Source organism: Typopeltis vanoorti, chromosome 4 (assembly GCF_054136105.1).
Source record: "Typopeltis vanoorti isolate ZY-2024b chromosome 4, IOZ_Tvanoo_1.0, whole genome shotgun sequence".
NCBI classification, from domain to species: Eukaryota; Metazoa; Arthropoda; class Arachnida; order Uropygi; family Thelyphonidae; genus Typopeltis; species Typopeltis vanoorti.
The window spans coordinates 79,458,148-79,475,025 of NC_143552.1; the positions used below are offsets into that span (position 1 = coordinate 79,458,148).

A 16,878-nucleotide genomic window follows, 5' to 3' on the forward strand; every position below is an offset into this window, starting at 1 on the left:
ATCACAACGCCTCTTTCAAATTCATCAGTTCCCTTCTTGCAACCATTTCACCCAGACACAGTTTCACTAACCTGGGGGGCATTACGTTCCTCCAATTCATCCAGATACAAACATGTGATTTGCTACAAATTGGGATGAATATGAATCTGGTGATCTGGATTAGAGAGTGGAGGGGCTGATGGATAGATACCAAATTGGTTTATGGAAGAGTTGAGTATAGGAGAAGACAGGTGACTAGTGGTGCACCGCAGGTCTCACTACATGGTCCTTGTTTATTTTGAACATATATATAGGAAATAATCTGATAAGAAATATTTTGTTGTTTTCTGATAACACAAAACTAAGAACAGCAATAGTAAATGAAGGTGATGTAGAGATGCTGAGGGTTGACAGCCTGAAGTATTGGTATAAAAGTATAAAATATATGTACAAAGTTATTAGAATATAAAAGATTAAATAAAATGTATGTACAAAGTTATCATCATCATCAAATTCCTCACATATACCCTCAAGGGTTGTACAGAATATGATAGTACATGAAAAATTTACATCATTACAAACTTCCTATCTACAATTTTCCTCCAAATCAGTCTGTTACTTGTCAAGACTCCAATATTATCATTATCAGATCTTCTATTTCTATCGTCTAAGGCACTTTGTACCGTATCAATCCACCTATATCTTGGTCTTCCTCTGGTCGTTTTCCTGCCAACTTCGCAGAGAACATTTGATTTGCTAATCTTTCCTCGCCCATTCTGTTTAAGTGACCATACCACCTGAGATTAGCTCTGCTAACACATTCCTGGATGCCGACAATGTCAAGTTCTTTCCTAATATCCTCGTTTTTAATATGATATTGCCATTGATACCATCTTTCTCAGGACTCTCATATCTGCGGTCTCTAGTCTTTGGTCAAGTGTTTTACTTCTGACCCAGCTCTCAGATCCATAAGTTAAAACTGGTTTGAACACTGTCTTGTATATACAGCTAATTTAGTGTTCCAACTAATTTCTCTCTTATTCCATATGAATTTTTTCAATTGACTTCCCACCATACCAGCTTTACTGATTCTGTTGTCTATTTCTATATTTAATTTACCATCTTCAGTAAAAATCGTGCCTAAGTAGATGAAATGTTTTACTTGTTCCACAGGTTCCCCATTCATAACACTGTTGACATTTTCAACAATTCTACCTATTTTCATTGTCTTTGTCTTTTTAATGCTGACCTTCATACCATATCTATTACAACAGTTATTCAATTTAGTCAGGGAATCTTGCAAACTTGTAGTGGATTTATTTAGAAGTATAACATCATCCAATTAAAGTAAAGAGCTGATATTAACATCTCCAATTCTGATATCATGTTTAATACCACTTTAATTCATAATGTGACCCATATAGATTTAACATTAAACCATCTTCCTGTACTTCCTTCAATTCTAACTGCTGACTTACAACTCAAATACAGACTAAGTATTGCTTGACATAATGCCCCATTGACACCATATAACTGTAGCGTATTGAATAGCTTCTCTCTTGGCACCTTGTCATATGCCTTTTCCAGATCGACAAAACTTAAATACAGATATTTGTTATATTCCCATGCTTTCTCAACTATTGTCATAAAGTGAAGTTCTGATCCTGATAGTCTCTATATGGCCTGAATCCAGCTTGTTCTTCACCAAGCTTTTCTTCCACAATTCTTCTCAACCGTTTTTCAAGTATACTTGCATAGATCTTGCCAGGAACACTCAGTAGAGAAATACCTCTGTAATTCTCACATTCAGTTTTATTTCCCTTTTTATATATGGGTACTATGAGAGCTCTACTCCAATTATCAGGAATTCGTCCCTCTGTCCAGGCTTTCTGAACTATGCAATGCAGCCACTGTAAGACTTTTATACCACCATACTTCAGCATTTCCGGTCAAATATCATCTACTCCTCCTGCCTTTCCACATTTCAAGCCTTTGATGGCTTTTTCTACTTCAAGTATGGATATGTATTCCCGACTGTATGCCTGTTGTGTTTTTTATCACTGCGCTATAACTGCTTGTTTCATGTAGCAATTTTTCAAAGTAATTATTCCATGCTTCAAGGATATCTTTTTCTCCTGTTTTCATGTCACCTTTATCATCTCTAACTGCTTTTACAGTACTCTTTCCTCCATTTCTAAGCTTCTTCAATTCTTATCATATCTTATCACCTTCTTGATATTTATTTTCTACGTTCATGCCAAAGTCCTCCCATGACTTTTGTTTAGCTAGTTTTACACAGTGTTTCGCTTTCTTACGTTTGTCTCTGTATTCTCGAAGAGCAAAAGCTGACTTATTTGCCAGGAGCTTTTGATATGCTTTCTTCTTTTCCTTCACTGCCTCTTTAACTTCCTGTGTCTACCATGGAGTTCTGATTTTTCTATCCTTGCAGACTACATCATCACATGCCTCTCTGGCTGAATCAATCAGGGTTTTCTTCAAGGCTTGCCACTGAATCTCCAAGGTTTGGTTCCTGTTCTCAAACTCTTTCATTTTTTCTTCAATAATCTTTGTGTACTTTAGTCTACAGCTCACATCTGAGAGCTGCTCAACTTTTATTCGCTTTAAAACTTTCTTACATGTTATTCTTTTCAATATTAAGTTCAATTTTATCCTGCTCAAGACTAAACAGTGATCGCTTCCAATTTCAAATCCTCTGTACACTCTGGTGTCCTGCACCAGGGAGAAAACATCACTATCAACAATAACATAGTCAATGAGACTTCTTTTATTCCTTGCTTCCTCTCTCCATGTGAATTTGTGCACATTTTTATGTAGGAACATGGTGTTAGTAATAACCAGTCCATGTCCTGAGCAGAAATCCAACAGGTATTTGTCATTATTATTGGCTTTGCTCTTTCCTCCAAATTTTCCCATTTGTATGTCTGACAATCATTTCCTACTCTGCTATTTAGATCCCCAACAAGGACCAACTTTTCCTTTTTCATTGTGTCAGTTGCTTTTTCTAAAGCATCAAAAAATTCCTCCACTTCTACCTTAGTAGAACCTTCTGTGGGACCATAGGCACAAATAAGTCTCAATGTCCAATTCCCCATTCTGATATTTGTCCATATCACTCTACTTGAGACTGCCTGCCATTCAAGAAGATAAGCCTCGTATTTTGTGTTGAATGCTATGGCTACTCCTTCTTTTCCTTGATTGTCATTTCCTGAATATAACATTTTGTATTTATTGTTCAGAAAGATCTCACCAGTTTTTGTCTTTTTTGTTTCAGTCAACCCTATTATGCTGATCTGGTACTTATCTAATTCCTCAGCTAGCTCCATTTCTTTGCCATTCAGCCTTCTTATGTTGATAGTACCGATCTTTAACTCTGATGATGTTGAGTTGGGGTGTGCTTTCAGATTTGTTCCAGTAACTGACTTTTCGCTGTTTGCCCTGGTTCCGTGGCGAAAACAATGAGGGGCTTGTTTAACCGGGCGATGCCCCAGCCGGCATGAAATTTTGTCGTGTTGTACCATCATTTTCTACATTGGTTTAAGCCAATAAGAATACAATTTGGTTGGCTAAATCCCAAATTGCCTGTACAAAGTTATTAGAATATAAAAGATTAAATAAAATGTATGTACAAAGTTTAGTACCTACAGTGCAGCATCTACATATATAGAAATCCATGATCAAATCTTTGAATAAATTAATGCTTTTTAAAAACCTAAAACATTGTGCAATCTGTCCACGTCTAATAACATCTGGCTGAGTGTATAGGGCTTGGCCAGATAAGTAAAAAGAGATTTAAGAGATACGATTTATTAAGAGATACGATTGCTTGCTTATTGAAGTTGTCTTTCAAGACAACTACACATTTAGCTTTCTTGGCAGAGCAAGATTGGACACAGGTGGCAGAGCAAAGACAGGCAGTTTGGACATGTCCATATTTCTGGCATTTGAAACACCTTAGTGGATTAGGGATATACAGTTGAACAGGACAACTGAAATACCCTGCTTTAACAGATGTCGGAGGTTTAGGCATATTATCCATAGGGATAGTCACCTGGTTGGAACCAGGTGACCATCCCTACAGATCATGATTTGCCTCATGCCTGTCACTCCCACCCTGATCTTTCAGCTTAGAACATATTTCCCCATCAGGGACATCTAGGAGGTCCCACTCTGAGATCACGCTTCTACAGGGATTGGGTGTTATATGGGGTGTAACTGTTATAGGTATTCCATCCATTGATGGTACTCTGAGTTTTTCTGAATATTGCTGACATGATGTTTTTATGAGAACATCGCCAGAACACAGTTTCTTTACTCTGTCCGGTTGACAGGAAAACGACCGGAGGAAAACCAAGATATAGGTGGATTGATACAGTAAAAAGTGCCTTAGATGATAGAAATATAAGATCTGATAATGTTGGAGTGTTGACAGGTAACAGATTGATTTGGAGGAAAATTGTAGATAGGAAGTTAGTAATGATGTAAGTTTTTCATGTAGTACTATCATATCCTGTACACCCCTTGAGGGTACATATCAGGAATGATGATGGTGGATTCATACTCGAGTGGTTTTTGGTTCAGCACCAAAGCTCTCCACCCACCACATGTGGGCACCCAACCCTCCTGCAAGCAATGACTGTGCTCAGAAGTAGAATGCCAAGGTTACCCCAGACACCATAGAAGCACCACAGCAAGCCTTAGAACCCCCCCCCCCGTCCCCAGACCATGGGGAAGGAGACTTACTGCAACACCCTTCATCATGCATTCAAGACCCCCATCAGATTATTCCTGGTTGAGCCATCCAGGATTACCAGTCTTGCTGAAGCAGAGGCCAAAGTAGTGCAAGACTACCAGGATCCCCCCCCCCCTTTCCGGATGTCCTCAGGTTGCACCGCATGCCATGCGTAGCAGCAAGGTGTTGGATCTCAGTGATGGTAGTCTGGAAGATAGGGTAGTAAAAAAAAAAAGATTCAGGAGAAGTAGAGCAATGAATATGTGAAGAAAAGCAAAGGGAAAAAAAAGGAATAATGAAAAGGATCAGTACCATCCCCGGGAGGTCCCCTCCCTCACGAACAGGTGCCTCACATGGAAGGATGTGGTAAAGGTAAATAGCAGCCAGTTTAATGTGGCCAAGTGTAAAATGATGCACTTTGGAAAGAAGAGATCACATGCTAGGTAGTATATTGATGGAGAAGAACAACTGAAAGCTGATGAAGCCATAAGACTAACACTGAAAATTTTTTTTTCAGTACATGACATGAAAAGGGGGAGAGGAAACAAGGGAGTCATTGGAAATTGTGAAAGAGGTTAGCAAGGGTTTAAGAATAGTTTTTTGCTTCAAAGATGGGGATTAGATGGAATGGGTTGTCAGAGGTGGTTGTGAGCGCTTTGTCAGTGAATGAGTTTAAAGAAAGATATAAGTACTGTGTGAATAATGGATCTCCTATGATGTCATCTGTATAACAATTTTATTTCAGTCTTCTAAAGCAATTCTAACTGTATCAATCCACCTAGATCTTGGTCTTCCCTCTGAGTCCTTTTTTTCCTGTCATCATACACCTATTTTGCTAACCTCTCCTCTAATCAGAGCAGGTGATATGGTCACTTAAACAAAGTGACCATAGTTCTGATCACACATTCTTGAATAATAAGGTTAAGTTCCTTCTTTTGTGTCATGAACATTATTATTAGCTTTGTTATTTTCTCTAAATTTTCCTAATACATTGTATGATAAAATCCCAGGAAAGGAAAGAAGAGCAACAGTGTGTCAAATCAGGTGATCTGGAAAGCCAATGGATTGAATCTCTGTTTGATTCTAGAGATTAAAAAAATAAATAAATCAACTACTGTGCATTCCAGTTATGAGAATACTGCATTTTCTCAGATGGATGTATGGCTAAATAAATCACTGTCATAACTCTGGGCTCCACAATAAACACTTGTGAAGCAGTCCACATGAAGCACTGAAAATACGGATATGCGGAAGTGTTCATGCAAGCTTTCAACTCCCAAATGTGATAATTATGCATTCTAAGAACATTTGAAAGGTAGCCTTGACATTAAAAAAAATTAAAAATTAAAAAAAAATTTTTTTTTTTAAATCAAACTTTCATGACCATTTTAGAATTCATCCAGTTGATGTATACCAAATATAGCAAACTTAAAACCTTTATCAGCTTGATAAATCATTGGGAAGAGTTGCAGACAAGCAATGTAAAAATCTGTAAAACTTGGAATACAGATAACTTCAGTGTTTGCAATTCCTGGTTGGATGTTCTTAGACCTCTTCAGTTACAAATGAATGTTTTTTTGTTTTTTTTTGTTGTTTTGTTTTTTTAATGGAGAACCCATCCACGAGAGATCGGTGATGGTTAACCTATAGTACACTAGCATCATGGATGGACAACAAGGAATTTGTTCACATTTGACTTGAAAAGCTGTAGATTGCATTCCCTGGAAAATATGTGGTTGAAGGCTGTTTCAGAGGATAGCAGTGAAAGGGTTGAATGAAGAGGAAGAGAAATTTGTTCTGTGGGTATGGAGTTGAACTGTGAGTGGGTGGGTGTTGATTGGCTGTTGCACATGCTTGGATAGATTTGACAGAAGTGGTACAATTATTGATGCCAATTCTGATGAACAGTGGCCATATGGTAGGCAAAACACTCCTGTATGTTAACGCTTTATAACTTTTTTGATTATTTCATTGCTAGGGGATTGTCTGTGGTGTCATCTAAATGGTAACTGCATAGAAACTTTTCTTTAATGTTTCTCTGATAATCAAAGGAAGCACACTGAAATTATAGAACATATAATACCACAGTAAAAATAAAATCATTATATAAATATTTTGTCTTATGTAACAGTAGAGCACATGCGTTAAATTGGAATCCCTCTATGCATACAGTAGCATGTTCATGGATTAAAACTATTGGAGTGAAAATAATTAAAATTAGTTAAAAGAGATTACAAATTTATTTAATACAATTGAGGATAACAATTTCCCACATTTTTGGAATAGTGAGGCAGCCATTACAATTGAGGTTAGGTTGATGAAGTAAGGCTTCAGCACTTTCTTTGTATAAACGTTCATATTTATATGTGGATCTATGCAGCAGCTTGGTGTTTTCCCATTGAATCCTGTGAATTAGTGTTTGCAATTTCATGTTGCACCAGGCCAAATTTGTGAGGTTTGATAAGCCAGATGTGGTCTTGATGTTCAGAGATATGTTTATTTACAGATCTTCCTGTTTGTCTATATTAAGACAAGTTGCATTTATAGCTGGCATATACCAAGTATAAATGCACTTGGTATATGCCAGGTAGCATCATCGGTGAGAGCTTGTTTTTGGAGAAGGTTGCAGGTTATGAATTTGCTTGATGGTTTATAAATATTTTTATAATAAATTTATTTTTGCCATGGTCTTACATGTTATTCTATAGTTATGGATACTCAGCAGGTGTCATTATACAAGAAAAGAAACACTGAGCTTGCTCTTGCAATGTCACCATTACACTGAATTTGACAGATGTCATATGTACATGCACTATAGCAAACACAATAGTGTTTGCTATGGTGCATGTACATATAACTGCTATTCAGTGAGCAGAAACAGAATTTTCAAATATTAGCAAACTGTGAGAGCTACTGTTCCTTTTGTTCTGGATTTATTTTATTTTATTTATTTTTTTTGATATACTTGGTTTTGATGATATAACTTCTTAAACCAAAAGTGAATTTTGTAGATGCAAGTTACAAGCTGAGCTCAAATCAGTAGACCATACCTCAGTTCACAATATGGAGACTCACTACTCTAAGTTTACTATGGAAAAAGGATGAAGATAGCATCCATAGGATTCAGGTTAGTAATAAGTACTAAAAATAAAGAAAATAAAACAATGATTTAACCTCTGCAAAAATATATGTAAATACATATTACGATTTTCCAAAAATTAAACTAAAACAATATCTTACCCTATCTACACTTTTGAAATACAATTTATAGTTGGTAACATAAAGTGTTCCCCGAACAGGGCCAGTATACGGACATAAATATGTTACATCTCGTGCTAAAAAAATAAAAAATAACACTTCGTTAGAGATTACAACTCTACTATAGTGTAATACAGATTATATTTAATGAAAAGGGTGCTTGCTGAGCCAAATTATTCCAAGATAACTACAGAAGTGGCAGCAATGAAGTTACATGAAGTCTGATAAATTCGGCCAATTTTTAAATTCATTTAAGTGGGCACTGACAAAATGGAGACTTGTGGATTGTGTACTAAGGAGATGTGTGCCTATTTGCTGTAGGCCTGAGGACATTTAAGTGTGGGAGTGATATAAAAAAAAAGTTACATTGTTGTACAGATTTAAATAAATGAATAAAAATCATATAGTTATGGAAGTGATTAAAATATAATTCCTATGATTGCCAGAATAAGTAACCACTGAAAACAACAAAAACTCTGTAATAAAATATAGTATAAACATCTGTTATTAAACTAAAGTCAGATAATTAAAGAAATACCAAAATGATGGATTTATTAACAGATGAACAAGTTTGTCTCTCGTAACATATCTGTAACAAGACTTAGAAGTTGGCAGAGAGAGCGAGAGAAGTAGTTGGTGATGATGGTGGTGTGGAAATATGACGAGAATGAAAGAAATGAACTACATATATAAAAATGTGTCGTGAGACAGATGGGAAAGAAGATTTGAGCTCAGACTTTATATGCCAAGAACAGTTGGTCTATAAAAACAAATTCAAAAATTAATTGAATTGTTTACATAGAAATCAAATAAATATCAAACTTGCAAACCTCACTAGCCTTTGAAAAATCCCCTCTAACACTGCCCTACAGAAACTCTCGCAATAAGAATGAATCCCCAAGTTTATTGAAAGCAGATGCCATACATTTCCTTCATAGAAGACATCTCCGAAGGTCAATTCCCAGCCAGTATTCACTCCTTTCCATAAAGCTACAGTTTTTAAATCACTACATCCCTGAACAATATCTAAAGAAGGGGCTTCTCCCAGCTCTAATTCACTGCAGGACACTGTCCTGCAAGCTATCTGTTCCATATATACTGCCATTTCCCCCACTTCACATGCAATCCATTCTCAATATATACATTTGTTTCATTCAGCTCTGTTATATTTCCAAATGCTCTTTCTGTTCTTCTGCATGATTACTTCAATACTATGTTAAAGACAAATGATTACCATATGCCAATATGATAAACACACTTGAAAAATATATAGATCTAATAATCAAGAGAACCTAACTAATGAATTAATCATTTTGTCCTTTTTAAACCCTTTCATCACTTCCAAATCTATAGGAATTTTTGTTTTTCTTAAATGCTATAATATACAACCATCTCCTCCACTAAATAAAGAAATCAGAGAGTTATTCAGCTTCACTACCACTTCTTGAATATTATTTATAGAATTAATACATAACATGCAATACAGACTTCTAACTACACACACAATTTACTAAAAATATTAACCAATCAATCATAAACCTAAAGTTAAATGAAATTTTGAATTTGTAAAGTATTAAAGTATTATCCTTAATACTTTACAAATTCAAAATTTCTAATTGATAATTTCTTTTCTAAATTTAGAAAAGAAATTATCTTTTTAATTTCTTAACTTCTTAGAAAAAAATAATTTCTTTTCTAAGAAGTCATAAATTTTATGACTTCAAGCAAGTTTTATGGCTTCATTTTAGCAATTTATAGCACTTTATAGAAATTTTAAAAAATATATTTTTTTGAAGACAAAAATGTACAAATAATTTCCCATTGATTTCTTAGACGATGTACATAAAGTTTTCACAAAAGGATGCTGATATTTTTTAAATAGAAATATTTACTCTAGCAATAACAAATTTTTAAATAGAAGTATTTACAGTAGCAATAACAAATATTGTAAATAACAGATTGGAGCCTACAGTTGTTTATTTAGAATGAATAAATTCAACATGAATGCAACTGTAACTCTGAGTACATCCAACCTGTAATCTCAGCTCTTGCTATATATACTTCAACATTTCTAGAGGAAAACTATAGTTGCAGAATCCCTAGTTGTCTCTTAACTATTGTTAAATGTATATACGTAATTTCAAAAGCAGAAGGAATCTAAGAGCATAAAAGTGACATGTAAAGCTGTTTTTCTGCTCTGCCACCCATTTGGAAAACGAATGTCCAAAGTTCTCAAGTGTCCAGCAGCCATATTTCTCAACATTAGTGCTAGAATAGCCTGCCAGAAACATTAATACCAAGCAATGATTTGTCTTGCTTTTTGTTAATATTTCTATAAATGACATATTGATAAGCAATAAATTTCATTCCCTGACTGAACGTTTCAGAGTAGAGGTATAGGAAATGAAGGAGAAAAAGGAGAAGTTAGTTCGATGAGTCTGGAGATGAGCTGTGACCTGTTAAGTGAGCAACATTCGTGGAAGTACTTGTAGAAAAGACAATGCAGCAACAGAGTCTCTATGGGAAAATAAATAGGAGTCATCAAGAGAAAGATAATCAACTGCAAACAGCTCTCTTCTGAATACAAATAAACATTCTGAGGGCGGTCCTAGGTGCATCACTCCAAATGTGAAAATAACATTCTAAGGCTGGACAGATGTAAGATTTATAAAGTGTCCGGAGTTGAACAGGAAAGAAGTATTGTTTAAATGAAAAAAGAATACCAAGCTCATTGGAGGCTGAAGAAGCTTTGGATGTATTTTCCAGAAGAGACTTGATATAAGTCAACCTGAGAAGAGAAGATTGTTGGCGTTGGTAAGCAGAATATTGTGGTAGAAAGTGATGCATAATTTTTCCTCCAGAAAATGACTCAGGATTGCGTTTTGGTGACACTAAAACTCACCAGATATTGAATATAAGAGAAATTAGTCAAAACACTAAAACTAACTATATATAAGAAACAGTGCTCAAAGTGGACTTATAGATATAAGAGTTAGTTAAAATAAAATAGCCAATCAAAGACTGGAGACCACAGATATGAGAGTGAAAAACATTAGGGAATGAACAGATAACATTAATGACAGAACCGAATTCAAAATGAAAATATTGGGATCTTACACTGTTATCATTCAAGAATAACTTTTCCTCTCCCATTTTCTAATAGGAGAGGAAAATTTAACAAACAGATCTGATGTAGAGGAGGGAAATGTATGCTATCCAAGGGTACATATCAGGAATTTGATTATGTCATTATGGTGGTTAGAGCAAGAGCCCTTATCTCAGAGCTGTTCATATTGAACAAACAAGTTTCAAATGTGAATAACTGGGAGGCAACCTCCACACAGCCTCTTAAGGAATGCAGAGAACCAGCTGAGAATTCTGAGCTAATGTCCAATTCTCACCTTCTTATGGTGCACTCTGTTAGGTACCTGCTTAGACACTAAAAGAATGAGGATGGGCTGGCAATTTGGAATTTAGCCAACCAAACTGTATTCTTATTGGCTTAAACCATAATGCAAAATGATGGTACAACATTCTGTCATGTTATACAATTATTCCGCATCATTCTCGAGGACCAAGTTTTCCTTTTTTCATTTTCAGCTGCCTTTAATGCTTCAAAAAATTCCTCCATTTCTTCCTTAGTAGAATTTTCTATGGGATCATAGGCACAAATAAGTAAAAATCTCGTATAAATGTTTTGCTTATTATGTTTGTTTTTTTATAAAGTTTTACAATATGCTTAGCGAAAATTTTATTTAATCAGGAATATGTTTTGTTATAAGATAAAGTAATCTAAAAATATACATATAATGTATGTATCGGTTTGCATTTAGTAATGCACCATATGCTTAATATTACCAGAGCCATCATGTAATTAAGTGGTAGGGACGTATATGCTAAGCATTATGTGTGTGTAATACTAAGCATTATATCCTTAGTATTACCGAAGCTGCCATGTGATTAAGCGGTAGCAATATAAAAGAAACTTAAATGTAGTTAAAAGTGTAAAGTTGCTTATTGTATGCAGTAATCCTTGAGGAGTTACATGAAAATAGCACTGTATGTATATTATTGTGTGTGTGTTTATAGTAGTGTTCATGTGTCACTATTATTCTACAATGTTTGAGCACTGTAGTAATGACAGCTATTTTGTCACCCGAGTGAATCTCAGTAATGGACATGCGCATTAGTTGTTTTTTAGAACAGCTATCACTGGGTAACAACACTAGCCATCAAAGAGTAGGAAAGCAAGGAAGGAGAGCCAGAAAGGTCTAATAAACTGCCAAGTTAAGTTCTGTAATGTTGGGGAAAGTTTTAATATGCATCTTTAATTACTCTCTAAGGATATGGGACTTTGAAGTTAATAATTGAAGGACAGTATAATGTATCAGTCCCTCATAGATTAGAGAGAAAATTTTGTGCTTAATTAAAAGCAAGTAATATTCCAAGAAGATATGAAATCTGCAGAAAAGTTCCTTTTATTGAAAGTGTATTTGGAACTGCTCAATTTTTTTTTTTTTTTTTTTTAAATGTTGGGCCCATATACAGGAGGTTGGCTGGTCAACCTATAGTACGTTAGTATCGTATATGGGTGATGGGTTGCGAAAGGAGAAACTTGTTTACATCTGATTTGAATGCCTGTATGTTGTATTCCTTGGAAAATACGTCTGGAGGAAGACTGTTCCACAGTACTGCAGTAGTAGGGATGAATGAAGAGGAAAAGAAACTTGTTCTGTGGGTTTCGAGGTGTACTGTGAAAGGATGTTGGGCGGCAGCTGTACGTGTTCCAATGGGCTTAGTACAGGGTGGGGAATTATTGATGCTGTTTCAGATGAACATTTCCCATGAAAATATTTATAGAATATACAGATTGCAGAGAAAGCAAGTGTCTATGTGAAAGTGGGGGGGGGGGAGTGAGTTGGTGAGGGATGGATCATTTATTAGTCTTAATGCTCTCCTCTGTATTGAGTCAAGCATTTTGAGGGAGCTTTTTGGAGCCCCACTCCAGATGTGAGAGCAGTATTCGAGAGCTGGAACAGATTTATGACTTGTATAGTGTTAGCAGCTGTTTAGAGGTGAAGAAGTGTCTTGAGTGAAAGAGAAAACCTAGTTTTTTGGAAGCTGAGGATGCAATGGTTGTGATGTGTTTATGCAGGAGAGGCTTGATGTCAAGGTAATTCTGAGAAGAGAAATTTCATCTTGTCTGAGAATTTGAGTGTTATCGAAAACAATGCTGGGGGAAAATGGTTCCTATTGTCTGAAGGATTATTCATCATGCTTAATTTAGAAACATGAGTAAAAGATGCATTAAGGAAATTTGCTTACTGAAAGAAGACATATGCAAGTATATTAGTTAAATGAGGAATTTTAACTTTGCATTCTAAGGAATTTGTGAGATAAGGCAGAGGGAATGAATGAACAAAAAATTAAGTGCTGCAAAGGAAATTTCCATATGGCCAAGTGAAACTACAGTATCTTCAGATGAATACTGTGTCCAATCTGTTTTGTCAAGTATTTGATGCTATATCTCAGAGTTGCATTTAATTGAGTTTAGACAATTTTATTCTCTAACTGAGCGAAAGAATTTACTTGAGTTCATAATGTGCAATTCTTAGACTGGCGATTTAATTAATTATTTGTATGTACTTAGAAGTTAGTACATACAAAGGATAGTTCCTTTTTGATACAGCATGCAGAAAAGGGGTTAAGTGCTGTAAACCCATAAGAAATAAACTTTTTATATTTAAGGATAATGATAAAGCTTCCACAAGGAAACTGGGAACTTTAAAATTATGTTCATATTCTAAAGAAGTAGGAAAGGAATGGATACTCCAAAGAAGATATGAAATAAATACGTTCTTTTTTTAAGAGATTGTACAAAAAATTTTTTTTGTTTGTTTGTTTTAGAAGAAAAACAGGCATGAGTTAAGAAATTTCTATTTTATGGCCATTATTTACAGCTAAAGAAACTGTTATGAGTTTAAGGTTTGTGTATTCTCACAAAATCCTGTGATTCTGAAGAGGAGAAAACTTATGTAATGTATATGTTCTTTAACTGTGTTAAATGTGTGGGCATTTATTCTCTTTAGGAGATCATTTATTTGAAATGAAAAACTGTATGTAGCACTTGCAAAATATAAACCTTTTACACACGCCATTTAAGATAATACAGAAATATGTACATTAATATTATTTGTAAATAAATATATTAATTTAGGTTGCTTAAGGGTCAAAGCTATATAACTGAGAGGAGACCTCCACATAGCCTTTAAAGGAATGCGAGAACCAACCAGGGCTTCTGACCTAATGTCCAATCCTCACCTTCTCGTGGTGCACCCAGTTGGATATCTACCTAGATACTGAACAAACGAGGATGAGCTGGCAATTTGGGATTTAGCCAACCAAATTCTATTCGTATTGGCTTAAACCAATATACAAAATGACAAAATTTCATGACGGCTGGGGCGTCGCCCAGTTAAACAAGGCCCCCCGTTGTTTTCACCAGGGAACCAGGGCAAACAGGAACAGTCAGCTACTGGAACAAATCTGAAAGCACACCCCAACTCAACATCACCAGAGTTAAAGATCGGTACTATCAACATAAGAAGCCTGAATGGCAAAGAAATGGAGCTAGCTGAGGAATTAGATAAGTACCAGATCGACGTAATAGGGGTAACTGAGACAAAAAAAAAAAAAAAAAAAAAATGATGAGGTCTTTCTGACAATAAATACAAAATGTTATATTCAGGAAATGACAATCAAGGAAAAGAAGAAGTAGTCATAGTATTCAACACAAAATACGAGGCTAATCTTCTTGAATGGCAGACAGTCTCAAGTAGTGTGATGTGGACAAATATCAGAATGGGGAATTGGACATTGAGACTTATTTGTGCCTATGGTCCCACAGAAGGTTCTACTAAGGTAGAAGTGGAGGAATTTTTTGATGCTTTAGAAAAAGCAACTGACACAATGAAAAAGGAAAAGTTGGTCCTTGTTGGGGATCTAAATAGCAGAGTAGGAAATGATTGTCAGAGATATAAATGGGAAAATTTGGAGGAAAGAGCAAAGCCAATAATAATGACAAATACCTGTTGGATTTCTGCTCAGGACATATTGGTTATTACTAACACCATGTTCCAACATAAAAATGTGCACAAATTCATATGGAGAGAGGAAGCAAGGAATAAAAGAAGTCTCATTAACTATGTTATTGTTGATAGTGATGTTTTCAACCTGGTGCAGGACACCAGAGTGTACAGAGGATTTGAAATTGGAAGCGATCACTGTTTAGTCTTGAGCAGGATAAAATTGAACTTAATATTGAAAAGAATAACATGCAAGAAAGTTTTAAAGCGAATAAAAGTTGAGCAGCTCTCAGATGTGAACAATAGACTAAAGTACACAAAGATTATTGAAAAAAAAATGATAGAGTTTGAGAACAGGAACCAAACCTTGGAGATTCAGTGGCAAGCCTTGAAGAAAACCTTGATTGATTCAGCCAGAGAGGCATGTGATGATGTAGTCTGCAAGGATAGAAAAATCAGAATTCCATGGTAGACACAGGAAGTTAAAGAGGCAGTGAAGGAAAAGAAGAAAGCATATCAAAAGTTCCTGGCAAATAAGTCAGCTTTTGCTCTTCGAGAATACAGAGACAAACGTAAGAAAGCGAAACACTGTGTAAAACTAGCTAAACAAAAGTCATGGGAGGACTTTGGCATGAACGTAGAAAATAAATATCAAGAAGGTGATAAGATATTCTGGAGGTTGTTGAAGAAGCTTAGAAATGGATGAAAGAGTGCTGTAAAAGGAGTTAGAGATGATAAAGGTGACAGGAAAAACGGAAGAAAAATATATTCTTGAACTATGGAGTAATTACTTTGAAAAATTGCTAAATGAAACAAGCAGTGATAACACAGTGCTAAAAAACATTCAACAGGCATACAGTCAGGAATACATATCCATACTTGAAGTAGAAAAAGCCATCAAAGGCTTGAAATGTGGAAAGGCAGGAGGAGTAGATGATATTCGACCAGAAATGCTGAAGTATGGTCGTATAAAAGTCTTACAGTGGCTGCACTGCATAGCTCAGAAAACCTGGACAGAGGGACGAATTCCCGATAATTGGAGTAGAGCTCTAATAGTACCCATATATAAAAATGGAAATAAAACTGAATGCGAGAATTACAGAGGTTATTTCCCTACTGAGGGTTCCTTGCAAGATCTATGCAAGTGTACTTGAGAAACGGTTGAGAAGAATTGTGGAAGAAAAGCTTGGTGAAGAACAACTAGATTCAGGCCAAATACAGGCTGTCAGGATCAGATCTTCACTTTACAACAAATAGCTGATAAAGCATGGAAATATAACAAAGATCTGTACTTAAGTTTTATCAATCTGAAAAGGCATATGACAAGGTGCCAAGAAAGAAGCTATTCAATACGCTACATTTATATATGGTGTCAATGGGGCATTATATCAAGAATACTAAGTCTTTATTTGAGTTGTAAGTCTGCAGTTAGAATTGAAGGAAGTACAGGAAGATGGTTTAATGTTAAATCTGGTGTGAGGCAAGGATGTACGTTATCCTCTCTGATATTCATTATCTATATGGATCACATTATGAAAGAAAGTGATATTAAACATATCAGAATTGGAGATGTTAATGTCAGCTCTTTGCTTTATGTGGACGATGTTATACTTCTAAATAAATCTGCTACAAGTCTGTAAGATTCACTGACTAAATTGAATAACTGTTGTAATAGATATGGTATGAAGGTCAGCAATAAAAAGACAACGACAATGAAAATAGGCCGAATCATTGAAAATGTCAACTGTGTTGTGACTGGAGAATGTGTGAAACAAGTAAAACATTTCAGCTACTTAGGCACAATTT

The 16,878-nt window shown here is 35.4% G+C and overlaps 1 protein-coding gene across 2 annotated transcripts in view; it reads right to left on the minus strand.

The window, feature by feature from the left end:
* mtm (phosphatidylinositol-3-phosphate phosphatase) overlaps positions 1-16,878 on the minus strand; it is a 160,016-nt gene that overhangs the window by 126,122 nt on the left and 17,016 nt on the right. The window contains exon 3 of one of the 2 annotated variants that reach the window (XM_090391293.1): positions 7,970-8,064. The exons of the other annotated variant lie outside the window; for it this stretch is intronic. Within the exon in view, the coding sequence (XP_090247419.1) occupies positions 7,970-8,064 (95 nt within the window). The remainder of the gene's footprint in view (positions 1-7,969; positions 8,065-16,878) is intronic. 2 annotated transcript variants of the gene reach the window in all.